The sequence below is a fragment of the Sorex araneus genome, chromosome 6 (assembly GCF_027595985.1).
Source record: "Sorex araneus isolate mSorAra2 chromosome 6, mSorAra2.pri, whole genome shotgun sequence".
Classification (NCBI taxonomy): domain Eukaryota; kingdom Metazoa; phylum Chordata; class Mammalia; order Eulipotyphla; family Soricidae; genus Sorex; species Sorex araneus.
Window position 1 is genome coordinate 155692057 of NC_073307.1, and position 16956 is coordinate 155709012.

The 16956-nt window shown below is 45.4% G+C and overlaps 2 protein-coding genes across 5 annotated transcripts in view; both read left to right on the forward strand.

The window, feature by feature from the left end:
- Positions 1-2251: 2251 nt before the first annotated feature.
- Positions 2252-16956, forward strand: part of ZFP91 (ZFP91 zinc finger protein, atypical E3 ubiquitin ligase) — a 30529-nt gene continuing 15824 nt past the window's right edge. For 2 of the 4 annotated variants that reach the window (XM_055141376.1, XM_055141377.1), the window contains exons 1-2: positions 2253-2757; positions 8191-8216. In XM_055141376.1, the coding sequence (XP_054997351.1) occupies positions 2381-2757; positions 8191-8216 (403 nt within the window). In that variant the 5' untranslated portion in view covers positions 2253-2380. Of the gene's footprint in view, positions 2758-8190; positions 8217-16956 lie in introns of all 4 variants that reach the window. The other 2 variants (XM_055141378.1, XM_055141375.1) reach the window with 2 other exon arrangements.
- LOC129405552 (guanine nucleotide-binding protein G(I)/G(S)/G(O) subunit gamma-5-like) lies at positions 16133-16737 on the forward strand. The gene has a single exon (XM_055141380.1). It carries the CDS (start codon positions 16259-16261, stop codon positions 16541-16543), a length of 285 nt encoding a protein of 94 aa, XP_054997355.1. The 5' UTR covers positions 16133-16258; the 3' UTR covers positions 16544-16737.

Sequence of the window (16956 nt, forward strand, 5' to 3'; positions counted from 1 at the left end):
TCACACCTGGCTCAGCACTCAGGAATCACTCCTAGAGGTGCATGAGGGATCCAACCCAGACAGTAGAAAACACCCTACCCACTGAACTATTGCTCAGGCCACCCGTCAGTCATGCTGTCAGTTTTACAACTGAAAAGCCTTTGAAGCTCAGTCAAAATGCAAAATCACTCAACAGCGAATACAGAACATTTTCCTAAGTCTGAACCATGAGCCAAAATGCTGCAAGGAAAAACGCACTTCAGCACTTAGCTTACAAATATTGGACTCCATCTGCAGTTTCACTGAATGATTAATGTGAATTTAAGAATTGCACCCCCAGATCTGGTTTCTATGCGCTCGCTTTTGAGGCTTTTAATCTCGGATACTTTCTTTTCCAGGGTGAAGATTCATTCTTGCAAACAGCTCCTGGACTCTAAATGAATGAAAGGTTAAAAAAGGGCTTTGTTTGGGGGGGGGGTGTGTGTGGGGGGGTGAGGGTGCAGCGCAAAGTTGCAGCGGGAAGGTTTCTTGTTCTGCACCAACCCGGGTTTGATCCTCAGCACCCCACATAGCCCCCCAAACTCCGCCAGGAATGACCCCTGAGCACGGAACCAGGAGTAAGACTTGAGCATCACCGGGTGTGGCCCCCAAAAAACATAAAATGGGGAAAAGGTCGGGATGCAAGCGGCCCAAGGCCATCACCCCATTCAACTTGGAGAGGAGCAAAGGGCAACCCTGGCTGGGCGCTTGAAAAATAAAGAGCTCAGCAGTGCTCGGTAATGGATCGGAGTAGCTGCTGTCAACGCCGCTATTCCGACCACGCTTCCGGCCACGCAGTAACATTTTAAAGCCGCAGAAGCAGGTGGCTTCGGGGCGGGGAGAACCGGGGAGGCTTTCAGACTGAGTAGGTCACCGCGTCACGCGAACAACCCGTCACCCGTGCCTCGGGGCCAGGGCCCCGGGCCAAGGACATCAGCCCCCGCCAGCTTTCAGCGTCCGCACAAAAAAACACCTCGACCAGGCTTCCCGCAGACTTTTATTAAGAACCACGCGAGGAGTGGGGACTGTGCTCTGTCCTCCACGACCGGACGGAACCGAGTGATTCGGTGCCTGTCCTCCTCGAGCTCACAGGTCAGAGACAGAATGACGGGAAATAAAGACATGTGCTAGCCGGTCCAAGGTCAGGTGCCGTAGAGTCACATCAAGACAGGGACTATTAAGTGAGTTTCATTTTTAAAAGACTTAAAAAAAAAAAAAAAACTGCTTCGCAACATCCCGCAGAGAAGCGGGGGAAAGCGTCGCAGGCAATCCTGACCAGTCAGAAGACGAACCGTCGGTTGCGCAACTGCGCAGGCGTGGCGCCCTAACCCGGAAACACTGCTGACCTCGCCGCGTAAACTCGCACTGCGGAAGGAGGGGACTACCTTTCCCATCGTGCACCAGCCCCGCCCCCCATTCCCATCACCCACGAGGACGGTCTTGCTGACGAGAAAGCCCAAGTACAACTTCATTTCCCAGGATGCCTTGGGACAATCCGCCCAGGCGCATGCGCCAGGAGGCGGGCCCTCTCTGCCCTCACGACCCCGCCTCTGTTCTGCCGCCGCCATTTTTTCGGGGACTTTCATCCGGCAGGCGACGGCGTTTTTTTTCTTAAAGGAGAAGCGACAGCTCAAAAATTTTTCCCCTTCTCCCCGCAAGACCTGGAGACGCTGGGGACAGAAAGATCACAGACAGGAAAGTGGGCTCGGGGCGGGAGAAGAACGCCGAGGCTACTCCCGCGGCTTAAGGAAGGCTAAAAAGCGCCCTTGTGGCATTAGCGGCTCCTCAGGGAGGCAGGTGCGCGCGCATCCAGTTCTGGGCGCGCGCAAGGCGGGGAAAGAGGTGCGTTTTCCTCCCGCCAACCTCCTCGCGAGACCTGTACTCCCCACAGCCCCTGGCGCGTGTTTGAGCTCCGGAGGGGGGAAAAAAAGGTCACTTTGGGATTGTCGCGAGACGCAGCCGTTTAACGGTGAGAACGGGTGCGCGGGGAAGGAAACCTCGCGCGCTCCCTCGGAGCTGTTTCCTGATTGGCTGGAGGAAGGGGTGGAGGCGGGAACCCGCTACGTCGCTGCGTGAGGCGCCGTGAGGGGCGGGGCAAAGGAGCCGTCCCTCCTCTGCCATTGGCCCGCCGGGCGTCCGTGGCGGACGCGCGCGCGCCGCCCGCGGCCGCGGCCTTGATTGGCAGGGGGCGGGGGGGTTTGCTCCGGGAGCCGGGCGGAGGGGCGGGGGGAGAGGAGCGCTGAGGGAAGAGTGAGCCGGACGCTCCGGGAGGTGCAGGGGGCGGGGGGGGAGCAGCGCCGCGGCCGCCGCCGCCTCCGCCTCCGCCGCCTAGGACACGGGGGTGGGGGACGGAGGAGCCCCGATGCCGGGGGAGACGGAAGAGCCGCGACCCCCGGAGCAGCAGGACCAGGAAGGGGGAGAGGCGGCGGCGGCGGCCAAGGCGACTCCGGAGGAGCCTCCACATCAGCCCTCCGGGGCGGCGGCGGCGGCGGCGGCGGCACCTGCGGGGACCACTAGCAGCCGCGTGCTGAGGGGAGGTCGCGATCGGGGCCGGGCCGCTGCGGCGGCGGCGGCCGCGGCGGCGGCGGCGGCTGCTGCTGTATCGCGCCGTCGGAAGGCCGAGTATCCCCGCCGGCGGAGGAGCAGCCCCAGCGCCAGGCTTCCCGACGGCCCCGGGCCGCAGCCCCACGCCACGAAGCCCCCGTCTCCGGCTCAGGGCAAGAAGAGTCCGCGACTCCTGTGAGTAACGCGGGGTTCCCGGCGGTGGGGGAGCGGCCCCCCCCCCGTGTCGGTCCGCACGCAGGCTTCTCGGCTCCCGTAGCGCCCGCTCCACGTGACGCGCCGCCCGCCCTGCCCCCTGCCGGCCCGCACGCCAGATGTCACCGGGCTGCGCGGCTCGCTGCCCCGTCGCCGCGGCCTGCCCGCCCGCCCGCGCGCCCCGTCCCGTCCCGTCTCGTTCCCCCCTCCCCCCGTCCCCGCGGTGCGGCCGCCCCGCGGTCCCTTTTTTTAAAAAAAAAAAAAATCAAATAAACGTTTTTATATTTTGTGCGCGACATCCCCTCTTGCGCACGGCTCGCGAGTCACCCGCCGCGGCCCCCCTCCCCCCACCCCGCTGCCCGCTGCCTTACCTGCGCCCCGGCCCCCCGCGCGCCCTTTGTCCGCCGCTCCCCGCTAACGTGACATCATGCCCCGCTAGGAAGGCCACCCAGGACACCCGCGCGCTCGCCATTCATTCGCCGCGCAGCCCCTGCAGCCCGCAGCTCTGAGCTTATTTTGCTGGCGGTGGGGGGGGGGCGGGGGGAGAGTCCCGGGGAACGGGTGGGGAGGGAGGGGGGCAGTGGGTCCTTCCTCTTTCCCCCCCCTTCTTTCTTTAACTCCGGTCCTGCAAAACTTTTCGCATCACTTTCCCACTCGTTTGTAGAAAACGGGGCTTCTTAGGAGGGGGAGGAGGGCGCGTGGGGGGAGCTGCTCACGCCACTGAACGGGGAGGGGACGTGTTTGATTTGCTGCTGCTGCCACGGAGCTGTTTGGGGTTGCGTTGATTTGGTGGGGGCGTTCTTGCAGGAACTTCATTCCTCAAGCTAGTCTGATGGGGAGGGCTTTGCAGGGGACAGGGGAGGGCACCAGCGACGGAGATCTCGGGCGGGGGCGGGGGGGGGATAGCACCGTGGGGAGAGCGTCCTGGGCCTTGTAGCGGCCCCAGGGCCCGCCCCAGGCAGAAGCAGAGACTGTTCGGAAGCAAGAGCCCGCGTGCAGGGTGCTGAGCACTCTTGTTTGTAAACGCTGCACGTTCCCATTTTTGTTGTTCCCTAGAACCTCGTTTGTTGCCTTAAAAGTTCAAGTGGGAAAGACTAGCCTCAGCGGCGTGAGTCCCCTGTGCGCGGTACGGCCTAGGTAGGCTAGCAAGGATGGGTTTGTGCCACATCCCCAGGCCTGCAGGCTGCAAGCGGCCCTTTTCCAGGTTGAGTTTAGTCTGCCGCTTGGCATGCGTGATTTAACAGCCTCTCAGGGAGGGGACTAAAATCCAAAGGTTTCTCATTAGGTGTGATTTCCTTCTCTTTTTCTTTTTTCTTTTTTCTTTTTTTTTTTTTTGTACTAATGTAAATCGGAGAATCCATTGTAGAACTAAGGATTGGTGTACGACAAAAAACTACTTCCACGTTTTACTCAGCTGCAATCAGGATTCTAATTTCCGTAAATTTACATTTAAGCCTCCTTTACGTACTCAAATAGATATTGATCACGTGTGGATATAAACTCATAGGATACATTTCTTAAAATGTACCTTCATCTCCTGATCAATATATAGTAGATACGTTAGTTGACGCCTTTGAGATGAGCTTGGAAAATACTGCTGTGTGAAGCATGGAACCCAAAGCCTGTAAAATTCTGTTAAAAGCTCATTTGCAACGTGGCATAGTTGCTGTATAAATAGTATACGGTGGCATTTTCATATAAATTGTGTATAATTTTTTTCTTTTCCCTTACCCAAGTAAGGGGCTACCCCTGGCTCAGTGCTGTGGTCACCCATTGCGGTGCTCAGGAGACCATGACATGGCAAGGCTACTGCATGCAAAGCACATGCCCAGCCTTTTTTTGTTTTGTTTTTGGTTTGGGGCCACACCCAGCAGCCCTGCTGTGCTCAGGTGCCTTTACTGCTATTCTATCCTTTCTGCTCCTCTCTGCCCTTTTAACTATCCCCCCCACCAGATTTACCGTCCCCCCCATACATAAAATGGTTAGTAACTATACTTTCAAACCTTCCCTTCCATTTTTACCTACCAATTTGAGAATCCAGTATTCTGTATCCCTTCTTGTCCTTCCCGTATTTCCCTCCCTCTCTTAACTAGCTTTACTTCTGAGAAACAATCTCAACAATCTTGAGTAGATTTTTAGTATTGTGATAGTTTTACCTATAGCATGATTTTCCCCTTAAAACTCTGGATCAAATAATATTAGTGAATATATTTTGACGATATGAATGTTAGTTGACTTTATTAAATTCCTTTAGTTTTTTTTCCTCTAATATTTCTCTGGAGAAGCAATAGTCTTCATTCCTTATTGTCCCTTTCTCCGTTATCATAAAAATAATAATTTTCTTTTCTCTTAGGGCTATCTGATTACTTAAAATTACAGTTTTGAAAGGATCATTAAAGGACTGGGGAAATTGTTGGGTGGTTAAGACATTTGCCTTACACATGTCCTGCCTGGGGTCTGCCCCAAGCACAATTAAGAGTGATCCCTGAAAGGAGAGCCAGGAGTAAGCCCTGAGCCCCAGTAGATGGCCAAACCCAAGAAAAAAATAAAGGATTGTTAAAATAAATCTTTATTCTGAGTGTTTTAGTTAAACATTTGCAATTTAATGCAATCCCTAGAAATTGGTAGTCCTACAGCATTTCTGTTCTGTTCATCTTTGTTGAGAACTGTGCTGAGCTAGGATTTATAAAGATAAATAAGACCGTTGTTTTCAAGAACCTTTTGGTATAAGCAGATGATATATTGACTAGTGGAAGCTTACATATGGTTTGCAGAGTTTCAGGATGAGAGAAAACATTTTCAAACTAAAGTAGGAAATGAGATTAATTCTTTCAATTTCAAGATGCTTTGGAGTATCAGTTTATTGAACCTTGGTCTTGCCTTCCTGACCTTGATTTCATCTGCTTAATAGAAAACATTTTAATAGTTTTGAAAAGAGATTCAACCTCAGTATAAAATGTTCATTGCATTCAGGTCTATTTTCCAGGTCCCATCATCTTTCTAGAAACATTATCAATAAGCAGTAGTTTAACCTATATTTGTTTCTTGTGTTTGATGAAACGGCTTAAAAGGTCAGTAAATAGATTTAGATTGAAAACTCTTTCCAATTAGGAAGCAAACTAATTCACAGAGATAAAAATTGGATTGCGGCTTGCTCTTCATTGAACCTGTATCCTGCTTGCTTGTCATTGTGTATCTTTGCTTGCTTTTTTTCCATTCTGGAGAAGTCCACACCTTCTTGAATATGTTATTTCCTCTTTCTCTCCCCCTCCTGTGCTTTCTAAGTAAATTTAGTTCAATAAAAACTGCCTTGTTTCATACACATAAAAATTGGATAGTGAGCTTTCTGTTGCTTACTGAAAGTTTGGTGAGAAGACAACCTCTCTATTTTAATTTTAAAGGGAGTGCTACATCCAAGGATGGTTCGATGACTCCTCCCTCCCAGGTTCCAGGGTTGCTTCTGGAGGTGCTCCTGCACGGACTGGAGCAGAAGTGCCAAGGTCACACCCTGCGCCCCCAAATACAAAGCTTGCTTTCCGGCTCTTTGAGCTATCTCCCAGGTTCAGGGGACCCTCTTTAAAGGTTTTAACGAACCTTTTAAAAATTAAAATTTGGAGGCTAATCTTAAAGATAAGCTATATATTCTATTTTCTGATGTTCAGAATTCAGTTTTTGGTTTGTTGACCTGCTGAAAATAGAATGATACAAAACCTTTGGACTGGTATTTTGCGGCTATTCCTTAGGTAGGAAAGGTGAGGGTAAATAGTGAGATTGAAGAACAGTAATATCCTCAACCAAAAAAAAAAAACTTTTTTAATATTACTAAGATGACCAGTAGTGTAAGAGTCAGAGTTTTCTTTCAGTATTGGTCAGGATGTTAATAGAAACGTCTAACCATTCCATAAGTGTTTGAAATATTTACAGGGTTTTAAAAATTAGCATTCGTTTTTATTCTTAGCTATTGACAATAAAATTTGAATTGAAGCTATAATACCACATTTGCTTTTATAAATGTAATGAAATGATAGCTATTCTTTTTAAAGAATAGCTGTAGAAAGTTATAATTATAACTTGTATACAGGTCCTTAGTATATGTGACAGAACAGGGCATATAGAGATTATTTGTTTCTGCAGAAAGCTCTTTGGAATGGTACTATTTTAAAAAGAATAGATTGTGTTATGCAAATAGCTTTTTGGGGGTATTCTTTTGTAACAAGATTCTTTATATATGTATATATATATATATTGGTTTCAACTTTTTAGATTTTTCTACTGGTTAGAATACTCTGGCAGATATCTTTATGGTAACGATTGATAAGACATGTTGTGTTTGGAGTAATGAAACCTCCTTGTTTATCGCCTAGATTTAGCTATTGAGATTTTTGCCATGCTTACTACCCTGATTCTTTTTCCAGATATATTTTAGAGGAAATCTCGAACATTGACCGTTTCACCCATAGTTAATGCATTTGTTTGTAAATCAAGGGCATTTTGCTCTTTTTTTTTCTTCCTTTTTTAAATTGAATCACTGTGAATTTCAAAGCTTCAAAGTTATTCATGATTGAATTTCAGGCATACAGTGTTCCAGCACAAGTCCATTCACCAGTGACCACTTCACCACTGTCTCCGCAGCCTGATTCTAGGCACTTGATACCTCCTTTCAGCTTTCCTTTTCCTCCAGAGTGACCGCTCCCCTGGCCTGGTCCCACCCCCGACCTTCAGTGGCAGTATTCCCACTGGAAACCAGTTCTCTTGCTTTTTTTTTTTTCCTATTGCCTTTGGGCATTTGTTACTCCCTTCCAAAGTTTCTTTCTGTCCCAAGTGTGAGAGATCATTCTGTGTCTGCCCCTTTCTAGTTTTAGCATGATACTGTCCAGATGCATCCATGAAGCAGCACATTGCATGACTTCCTTCATCTTTTGTTACAGCCAAGTAGTATTCCATTGTATCTGTGGACCAGTTTCTTTGAGTCATCTGTTCTTAGGCAGTTAAGATTGTAAATAGTGCTGCAGTGAACACCAGAGTGCAAATGTCTTTTCTGCATTGTACTTTTGGGCCCTTGAGAACATTTCTGTTATAACTTGCTAATGGGACATTTTCTTTAACCTTATTAGCGTTCAAAACAATTTTTTGAATTCTATTCTAGCTGTGTGCCCTCATAAATAATAGCTGCATGTGGTATCTTACTTTGTATTAATATAAAAGTTCAACACAATTATAACTTGTATTCAGGTTCTTATTATATGTGACTACCATAGAACAGGGCATATAGGGATTATTTGCTTCTGCAGAAAGCTCTGTGGATGGCACTGCCCAGGATGTTTTTTGCATGGCTCTGAAGAACCTGGGATAATTTCTGTGTTGTAGAAAATTTGTAAGGTTGTTTATTAAATATTTGATTCTCATTTCTTTCAGGTGTGTGGAAAAAGTAACTGATAGAGGTAAGACTTGGTCACTCTTCTCTTTTTTCACATTGATTATATCTGCTAGAAAGTAGAATGAGTTTCAGTCTGATAAACTGATAATCTGATAATCAGCTTGATAATCACATTGTTTCTATTTAAAAGTGATTTAACTTAGTAAAGTAATAGCATAGTAGGTGGAGCCTGACTTAGATAATAGCAGGAGCATTTTGACACTGCTTAGAAGTACATACAATATTGGAAGATCAGGTTACCTATATTAACTTTTTAAAATTTTTAAGTAACTGGTACACAAATATAGAGTAAAATAAAGACAAAATCTTTTTAATGGTAGACATTCATAAATGTAGTGTGTGGAATTCAGAAATAAAGGTATTAGATTTTAGTTGCTAAATAATTGGGGGTTATTAGGCTCTTCCTTTGAAGAGTTTCAGAAAGCCAGATATGTATATGTACGTATTAAATGTAGTCTTTTACCACCAGGATGGAATGAGAAGTTAATTTCTGCATTCTTTTCTTAAAAAAAATTTTTCACTTTTTAAATGCAATTCTGACCAGGTTAGTTTATTAAAATTGTCCTTACCATGTTGGGCCAGTTCCTTGATGCCAAATTCATTATATAACATCCTACTCAGAATTGCCCCAAATAGGTTTTTTGTTTGGTTGGTTTTTTTTTTTTTTTTTTCTCTTTTTGGGTCACACCCAGCGATGCTCAGGGGTTACTCCTGGTTTTGCACTCAGGGATCATTCCTGGCGGTGCTCGGGAGACCATATGGGATGCTGGGAATCGAACCCGGGTCGGCCGCGTGCAAGGCAAACGCCCTACCTGCTGTGCTATCACTCCAGCCCCAAGAATAGGGAAGGTTTTAAAGCATAGATTTTATGCTGTTTAGAAGATTTAAGTTTGATAAGGAACCAGTAACTTGATTTGAAAATAGTTATGGGTCAGTGCCCAGATTTCTCCCCTTTTTTTGGGGGGTGGGTAGAGGGAGCCACAGCCTTCGGGGTGCAGGGCTTACTCCTAGAGGTGCTCAGGAGGCCATGTGGGTGCCAGGGATTGAACCCCTGTTTGCATTACTATATCTCCAATCCTGATTAATTTTTTCTCTAGATTTCATTGCATACCAGGCAGAAATACTGTGAAGGAGGAAAATTTTTTGTGACTGGTATAACAAGTTTGAAATTTTGTTATTGCTGTTGAGTAGAAAATACAGCTTTGTCTGCCAAGTTTTGTGTTCCTTCAGAACTCATTTCAGAAACTTTATGATGTGGAGAAAATGTAGAGACAGCTGGCAATCAAATACCAAAGCTATTCTCATTAAAACAAAAGCCAGAAACCCCAATTTATAAAAGCTCTGCCTTTATCAGAGCTAAAATTACCTCATGGGTAATATTATTTTGATTGCCTGGAGAACTTTAAGAATATAGTGGACTGTTGAAGATAATTCACTGTGTAGCTGTCTGTGACCAGAGTTGGCCTGTTATTTAGAACATGCTTTGCAGTGAAAGTTTAAAATGCATTGGAGGTAATTCAATCACAAAATGAATCCTTCTAATCCACTTCATGCTCTGTCTGGATCTAGAATCAGAGCTCAGGCATTGAATTCAAGTTCAGCTTTTTACTGCAGAGTAATTTAGTATCTAGAATCCAGTAAGCAGTCAATAAAAGGTAATTGGTAAGTTTCCAGTTTAAGGAAAAAAGATTATCTCCAGTTGTCGTTTTTGTCTCTTTATTAGTTTGCCTTTAAAAGTTGCTTCAGGGGGCCGGAGCGATAGCACAGCGGGTAGGGCGTTTGCCTTGCACCCGGCTGACCCGGGTTCGATCCCCGGCATCCCATATGGTCCCCCAGCACCGCCAGGAGTAATTCCTGAGTGCAAAGCCAGGAGTAACCCCTGAGCATCGCTGGGTGTGACCCAAAAAGCAAAAAAAAAAAAAAAAAAGTTGCTTCAGGGTCTGGAGCAATAGTACAGCGGGTCAGGCATTTGCCGTGCACTCGGCCAACCCAGGTTCGATTCCCAGTGTCCCATATGATCCCTCGAGCACTGCCAGGAGTGATTCCTGAGTGCAGAGCCAGGACTAACCCCTGAGCATCACTGTGTGTGACCCAAAAAGCAAAAAAAAAAAAAGTTGCTTCATTTCTGAATAAACTACAGATAGAGAAGCATAAAGACAGGATGGCTATAATAGACACTTTGTCCTGTGCTCTTTAAAATTTACAATTCCTTTTCCTTGTCATTTAACTTCTTAGAAAGTTATTCTGTTAGTTTGCAATGCTAGATTTTGTACTCAGTTCAAAGTTTGATTTTATTTTTCCAAAATTTTGAACCGATTTTGTTATTTTCTAGACATTTGACTACCTCTGATATATTAACATATCAGAGGATGTAGAAAATAAAGGATAGTTTTCAGGATTGTTTTCTGTACTCCAAGCAACTTGAAATTGCATATTTTCCTTCAGATGAAAAACCTTTGATATAATTGTACAAAGAATAGCTGTGCACAGAAGAAAAGCCATATGATTTCACTTATGTGACATATAGATAAACACGTGAGCCAAATAAATTTTAAAAAAATTTTGACACTGGATGACCAGTTGCTGGCCACCAGAAGGGAACAGGAACAAGAGAGGGGTGAACAAATGGGACAAACAGGACAGTTTTACTGTGAAGGAGCAGTGAGTACCTAAAGTGAATGTTATGCAACATAACACCAGTATTTAAAGGGGATAGAGGAGAATTTGCTTTTTATTGTTGTTTTTAAATTACTAGTTTTCATTTCATTGGGTTATTTCATTTTTTCTGCATTGGGAACACATTTGTTTATACCATCTTCTCTTAAATATATCAACCATTCCTCTTTTTCTCGTATTCTAATATAAAAACTCTAATTTTTGATATCTCAGTGTCTGTACAAAGAAAGTGTCTCCATGGTTCTTTTTTTGAGGGACTTTGAAACTTCTTGCTGGATAACTTAGTTTCCCAGTTAAAATCTTAAGTATCTCGAATGGAAAAGACCTATGGAAGAAATAAGGAGTATTCTTTGTTTTTGAAAAAGATTTTGGGGAAGGGAGGTCGGGGGACAGAGCCATGCGAGAGACTGACCACAGTTTGATTTCCCAGCACCCATATGGTCCCCTGAGCACCACTAGGCATGAGGCCGCAGTTATTCCGTCTTCATCCTCGGATACGCTAACAGTTGTAGCTAAGGCAGTTTCCTTCACAGATTGAGTGATACTTAGAAATTGGTCTAAATCGGGTCTTTTAATCCTCCTTTTTTTTGACTTCTTAATACTGCTGAGATTGTCTAATATTTAAAAATGGTCTTTACTGCTAAGTTACAGAATAATTTACAGAGTATAGCAAATCATACAAACAGAAGCAAATCTGATTAGGTTTTGGAAACTTGAATCTCTTATTATAAAAATATTCGTGTCTCGAATGGCTGATCATCAATTTGATGGGTCTGGGTATTTTTCATCCAGTTAACCGTGTAGTCCTTTATCTTCAGGTAACAGGAGCCATATTTTTATTTTCTCTCAGTATAAGAATGATCTACTCACGGGGCCAGAGCAATGGTACAGCAGGTCAGGCATTTGCCTTGCGCATGGCCAACCCGGGTTTGATTTCTGGCATCCTGTATGGTCCCCTGGGCACTGCTAAGAGTGTTTTCTGACTGTGGAACCAGGAGTAGTCCCTGAGCATCACCGAGTGTGACACAAAAACAAAAGAATGGTCTACTCATAAATTATTTTATAGAAGTTTGGTTATTGCTATTACCTTTTATAAGAAGGATCTCTGGGGACCCAGAAGATACCAAGGGGCTTAGAGCAGAAAATTTTTCCACTTAGGACTTCTTTATCACCCAAGCCATTTTCGTGACATGTGTATGTGTATAAAGTAGGAGTGCGAGTCAAACATTTACTGACAATAAATAATAAATACAACTTAGAATGGCCCTCATGTTCAGGTTGCAGCCGTGTGCTTGGATTGAGTTTGGTGTCATGAGTTCAGATGCCTGGGGTTGCCTGATATCCATAACAGGATGGGGGGGCGGGGGGTGAGCACCTTAGAAGGGACAGTCACCCTGCTGGGAAATGAAAGCCCCGCCAGGTTGTGCCTTAACTAAACTAGGAGTGCAATCCCTGGCAAGCACCTGTGTATAGGAGTATCACAACCAGTCACGAGTGCAGTGTGTACGCACACACTCACACACCCTACACCCCTCCCCAGTCATTGCGCCAGGATTGACAGCAGCACAGGGGAGGGGAAATTTTAAAATTTTTTAAAAACTGACAAGTTTATACAGTTGTAACAGTAATATCTTTTTATGTAAAGATCCTTTTTGTCAAAAAGAGTTGGTGGGAGCTGGAATGATAGTATTGCTCGTGGGGAATTTGCCTTGCACGTTGCTGACCGGGTTTGCTTCCCAGCATTTCATTATGGTCCCCTGAGCCTGCCTGGAGTGATCCCCTGAGCACCACCAGGTGTGTCCCCCTCCCCTCCTCCCATCCTTACAGTGAAATGAATCTGAGTGTACAAGAATCTCTAACAGAACGGAATTAGCTCTACTGTAATAATCCCTGACCCTTGAATTCCAAACTTGATTTAAAAGTGGCCAGACTGATTGAAGATCTTTAATTTGAGTGCCATTCCCAAACAAATAGAGGTAACTGGTACTATCTTCTACCTGTTAACGCCCGATTTCCTTTGATCTGGTTAAACTCACAACTTTTAGCTTCTTTCTGGCAGATTGCAACTTTGTTTCAGAGAATTTCTAAACTGTATTTCTTTCTTTCTCTTTTTTTTTTTTTCTTTTTCTTTTTGGGTCACTCCTGGCGGTGCTCAGGGGACCATATGGGATGCTGGGAATTGAACCCAGGTCGGCTGTGTGCAAGGCAAACACCCTACCCGCTGTGCTATCACTCCAGCCCCTCTAAACTGTATTTCTTTACCTGCTGCTCCCCCCTTCTCACTTAACTCTTGTATTAGCTGTTGCTTATATCAAGACATCTTAGTATATAAAACATATTTTGGGGGCTCAAGAGAGCTTAGCAAACTGGAGTGAATGCATGCAGGTGGAGGAAATTTGATCTCTTGTGCTTTATGATCCCCCTGAGCACTGAGCTGGGAGCAGTCCCTCAATCCTGCCAGTGTGGCCTAGTAAAACCCTGAAGGTTTTTTTTTTTTTTTTTTCAAATAAAATAAGTTGTTACTGTTCCTCTTTTTAATTTTAAATCTTCCAGTCCAGCCATTTTATGATGTCATAGTGGGTTCAAGGCAACATCCCAAAAGACTAAAGGCGGGAAACTACAAAGCTGCATGAAGTCACCTAACAGGAACAGAAAATCATTTGTATTTCTGTATTTTTTTTTTTTTTGAAGTAAATAGATTTTATTTAGAGGTTTCTGAGGGAAGGAGGAAGGGATAAGTGGAAAAGAAAAAACAGTAGGATTAACGCGCTCAAGAAAGAACGCGGGCTTCTCCAAGGGTGGAGGATGCTCTACACACATCCTAGCACTGGATACAAAAGCATGAAAGTACACATCTCAAGGGGGGAGATGCGGGCGACACATGTGCTTGGGCACCACATGTGCCACATGGGCACAAGCAGCACATAGGCTCAGGCAGCAAATGCGCCTGTGTTTCTGTATATTGTCAGTGAAAAAAACTAAAGTTTTGGAATTACCTGTAATCATCATTTACGATAGCATTAGAAGAATGATGTACTTGGGAATAAATGTGGCAAAAGGCTTAAGAGGAATTTACTGGAGAGTGCAGAAAGTGCTGGGTGAAATTAAAGACATTGGCTAATAAGACAGTCTATCTTGTTTACATCAGAAAACTCCTTCATTATTTGTATTTTTGCTTGGGCAATCCCCATCCCTGTGAACCCAAGCCGCAGTGTGTTTTGGCGTCCTCACAGAACTGCCAGCTGGGGAGGCCCCACCCCCTCATGTAGTGTCCAGTATTCTGAGGAAGGGGGGATTAATCATAGGAAGGGGCTGTTTTTAAACTCCGGCAAAATCATTTTGCCTGCAGTGGTGAGGATTGCCCCGCCATTGAGGCATTGCTCCACAACCCCCAGGATCACTTCAGCAGTACTCAGGGGCCCCCCACTAAAGACACCAAGACATCATCAGGGCACCATGTGGTGTAGGGAGTGAAAGCAGTTTTGGTGGCATGGAAGATCCATATAAATCGCTAGTGCTGTTTCTCTTATCCCTTTTGTGGTTAACTTTTTTTTCCCCCCTTTTCTTTTTGGGTCACACCCGGTGATGCACAGTGGTTAGTCCTGGCTCTGCACTCAGGAATTAGCCCTGGCAGTGCTCAGGGGACCATATGGGATGCTGGGAATCGAACCCGGTTCGGCTGCGTGCAAGGCAAGCGCCCTACCCGCTGTGCTATCGCTCCAGCCCCTGTGGTTAACTTTCATGACAGTCCTCGGAAGGTAATAACAGATTTGAGAAGTGGGGTGCTGTAACAAAGTACCTAAAACGTGGAAGTGACTTTTAACTGATGGATAGTGGCTTGGAGAATATAAAGGTGATCTGGGGTAGCATCAAAAGAAAATAATGAACATATTATTGGACAGTGGAGGACAGACAGTACTGTACTATAAAGTGGCAGAGAACTTGCATGAATGATGTTGTTAGGGGAAAAATAGAACTTTTAAGAGTAGAGCTTTTATTTAGCTTAAAATTTCCCAGAAACATGTCATGGTTAGACTCTCTTAAACTGCTTTATAAACTAAAGTGTGAGGAAAGAAAAATTAAGGCATAAATTATTATTTAAAGGGGAGAGAAAGAAAAGAACCAGAGCTTGTCTTTCTACTATGTATGCCCATCAGCACAGATTTTTTTGAATGACTATCTTACCCTTTTAAGTCAGATGGGATGAAAAGAGGAGTTTTATTTCCTCATGGCTTTGCTATAGTATAGTATACTGTATAGTATCCTTTCATTTAAGCCTGGAATACTGTAGTACTTTTGACAGTAGGTCTACTAACAAAAAACTCTGCTTTTATTCATCTAGGGTTGACTTACTAATTTCCCCTTATTTTTAGAGAATAGTTTGCCAGATAAATCTTGCTTGGCAATTTTCTCATAAATTTAAATATAGCATTGTTTCTTTCGGTTCCTTTTTACAATTCACTGTCACTGCCATCGCGTTGTTCATCGATTTGCTAGAGCGGGTACCAGTAAGGTCTCCATTGTGAGACTTGTTGTTACTGTGTTTGGCGTATTGAATACGCCACAGGTACCTTGCCAGGCTCTCCAAGAGGGACGGGGCAATCAAAGCTGGATCGGCCGCGTGCAAGGCAAATGCCCTACCCGCTGCGCTATTGCTCCAGCCCCTCAGTGGAACTATTTTACTTAATACAAAACCAACAAAATTGTCTATAAGGAAAAATCAAGTTAGGGACACTTCATAGAATACCTGCTGGACACGGAAAATCTGAGAAATTGCAACACACCAGGAAGCTAAAGGGCAACGGACTGTAACACGGCTTCTGGAAAGGTTCCTGGAACCAATCGGGGCCTTAGGTCACAAATAGCAAATCCAAATAAAGTGTGGCATTCGACCTACAGAAACATGTCAGCATCACATTTGTTCTTTAGGGGTGACATACACACCACAGTAATGTCGATGTCAGTGGGGACAGTGGCCCAAGGGTCTCTCCTGAGCAGAGCCAAAAAATACCTCTGAGCACCGACAGATGTGTGCCACCCCTTCCCTGAAGGGCAGACTGGATAAACTATGGTTCATAATACACACAAGAGTATTACTCAGCCATAAGAAAAGATAAATTGTACAATTTGCTGTTACAAGGATTGATCTGAAGAGTGAAGTTAGAGAGACAGAGACCAAGACAGAATGAGCTCCCTCATATGTGGGATTATAAAGAAAAATAACGGCCAGAGAAGCAGTACAGCAGTTGGGCACCTGCCTGCCTGTGGCTGATCCCAGTTCAATCCCTGGAATCCCAGAGGGTGCCCTGAGTCCTGCCAGGAGTGATTCCTGAATACAGAGCCAGGAGAAACCCCTACTCACCACTCGGCATGGCCCCGAAACAAAAACTTAGCAGTGGAGACCCAACCCATCCGGAACAACGTTCTGGCCCAGCTCCCGCGTGCGCCATGTCTGGTTCCTCCAGTGTCGCCGCTATGAAGAAAGTGGTGCAGCAGCTCCGGCTGGAGGCCGGGCTCAACCGCGTGAAGGTTTCCCAGGCCGCTGCAGATTTGAAACAGTTCTGTCTGCAGAATGCTCAGCAGGCCCCCCGGCTGACTGGAGTGTCTTCAAGTATGAATCCCTTCAGACCCCAGAAAGTTTGTTCCTTTTTGTAGATAAAATCTTTGGAAGGTTTCCCCGTTTTCATGAAGCAGAATATTCACCGGAATTAAATTTGAAGCCTGTACAGAAGCTTACCCATAACGTGTGCTGTACTAAAAACTTAAACTTTTCTGCTTTAACATCTACCTCTGAATTTTCATGAATTTCTATTTCAGAAGGGTAATTATTTTATATACAGCAGCATACAATAAAATACTTAGTATATTAAAAAAAAGAACTTGGGGCTGGAGTGATAGCACAGCGGGTAGGGCGTTTGCCTTGCACGCGGCCGACCCGGGTTCTAATCCCAGCATCCCATATGGTCCCCTTAGCACCGCCAGGGGTAATTCCTGAGTGAAGAGCCAGGAGTAACCCCTGTGCATCGCCGGGTGTGACCCCAAAAAAAAAAAAACTTAATAGTGGAATA

Bases quoted from the DNA above. Each gene is read 5' to 3' on its own strand.
- LOC129405552 (XM_055141380.1), top strand. From the start codon at position 16,259: ATGGCCCCGAAACAAAAACTTAGCAGTGGAGACCCAACCCATCCGGAA.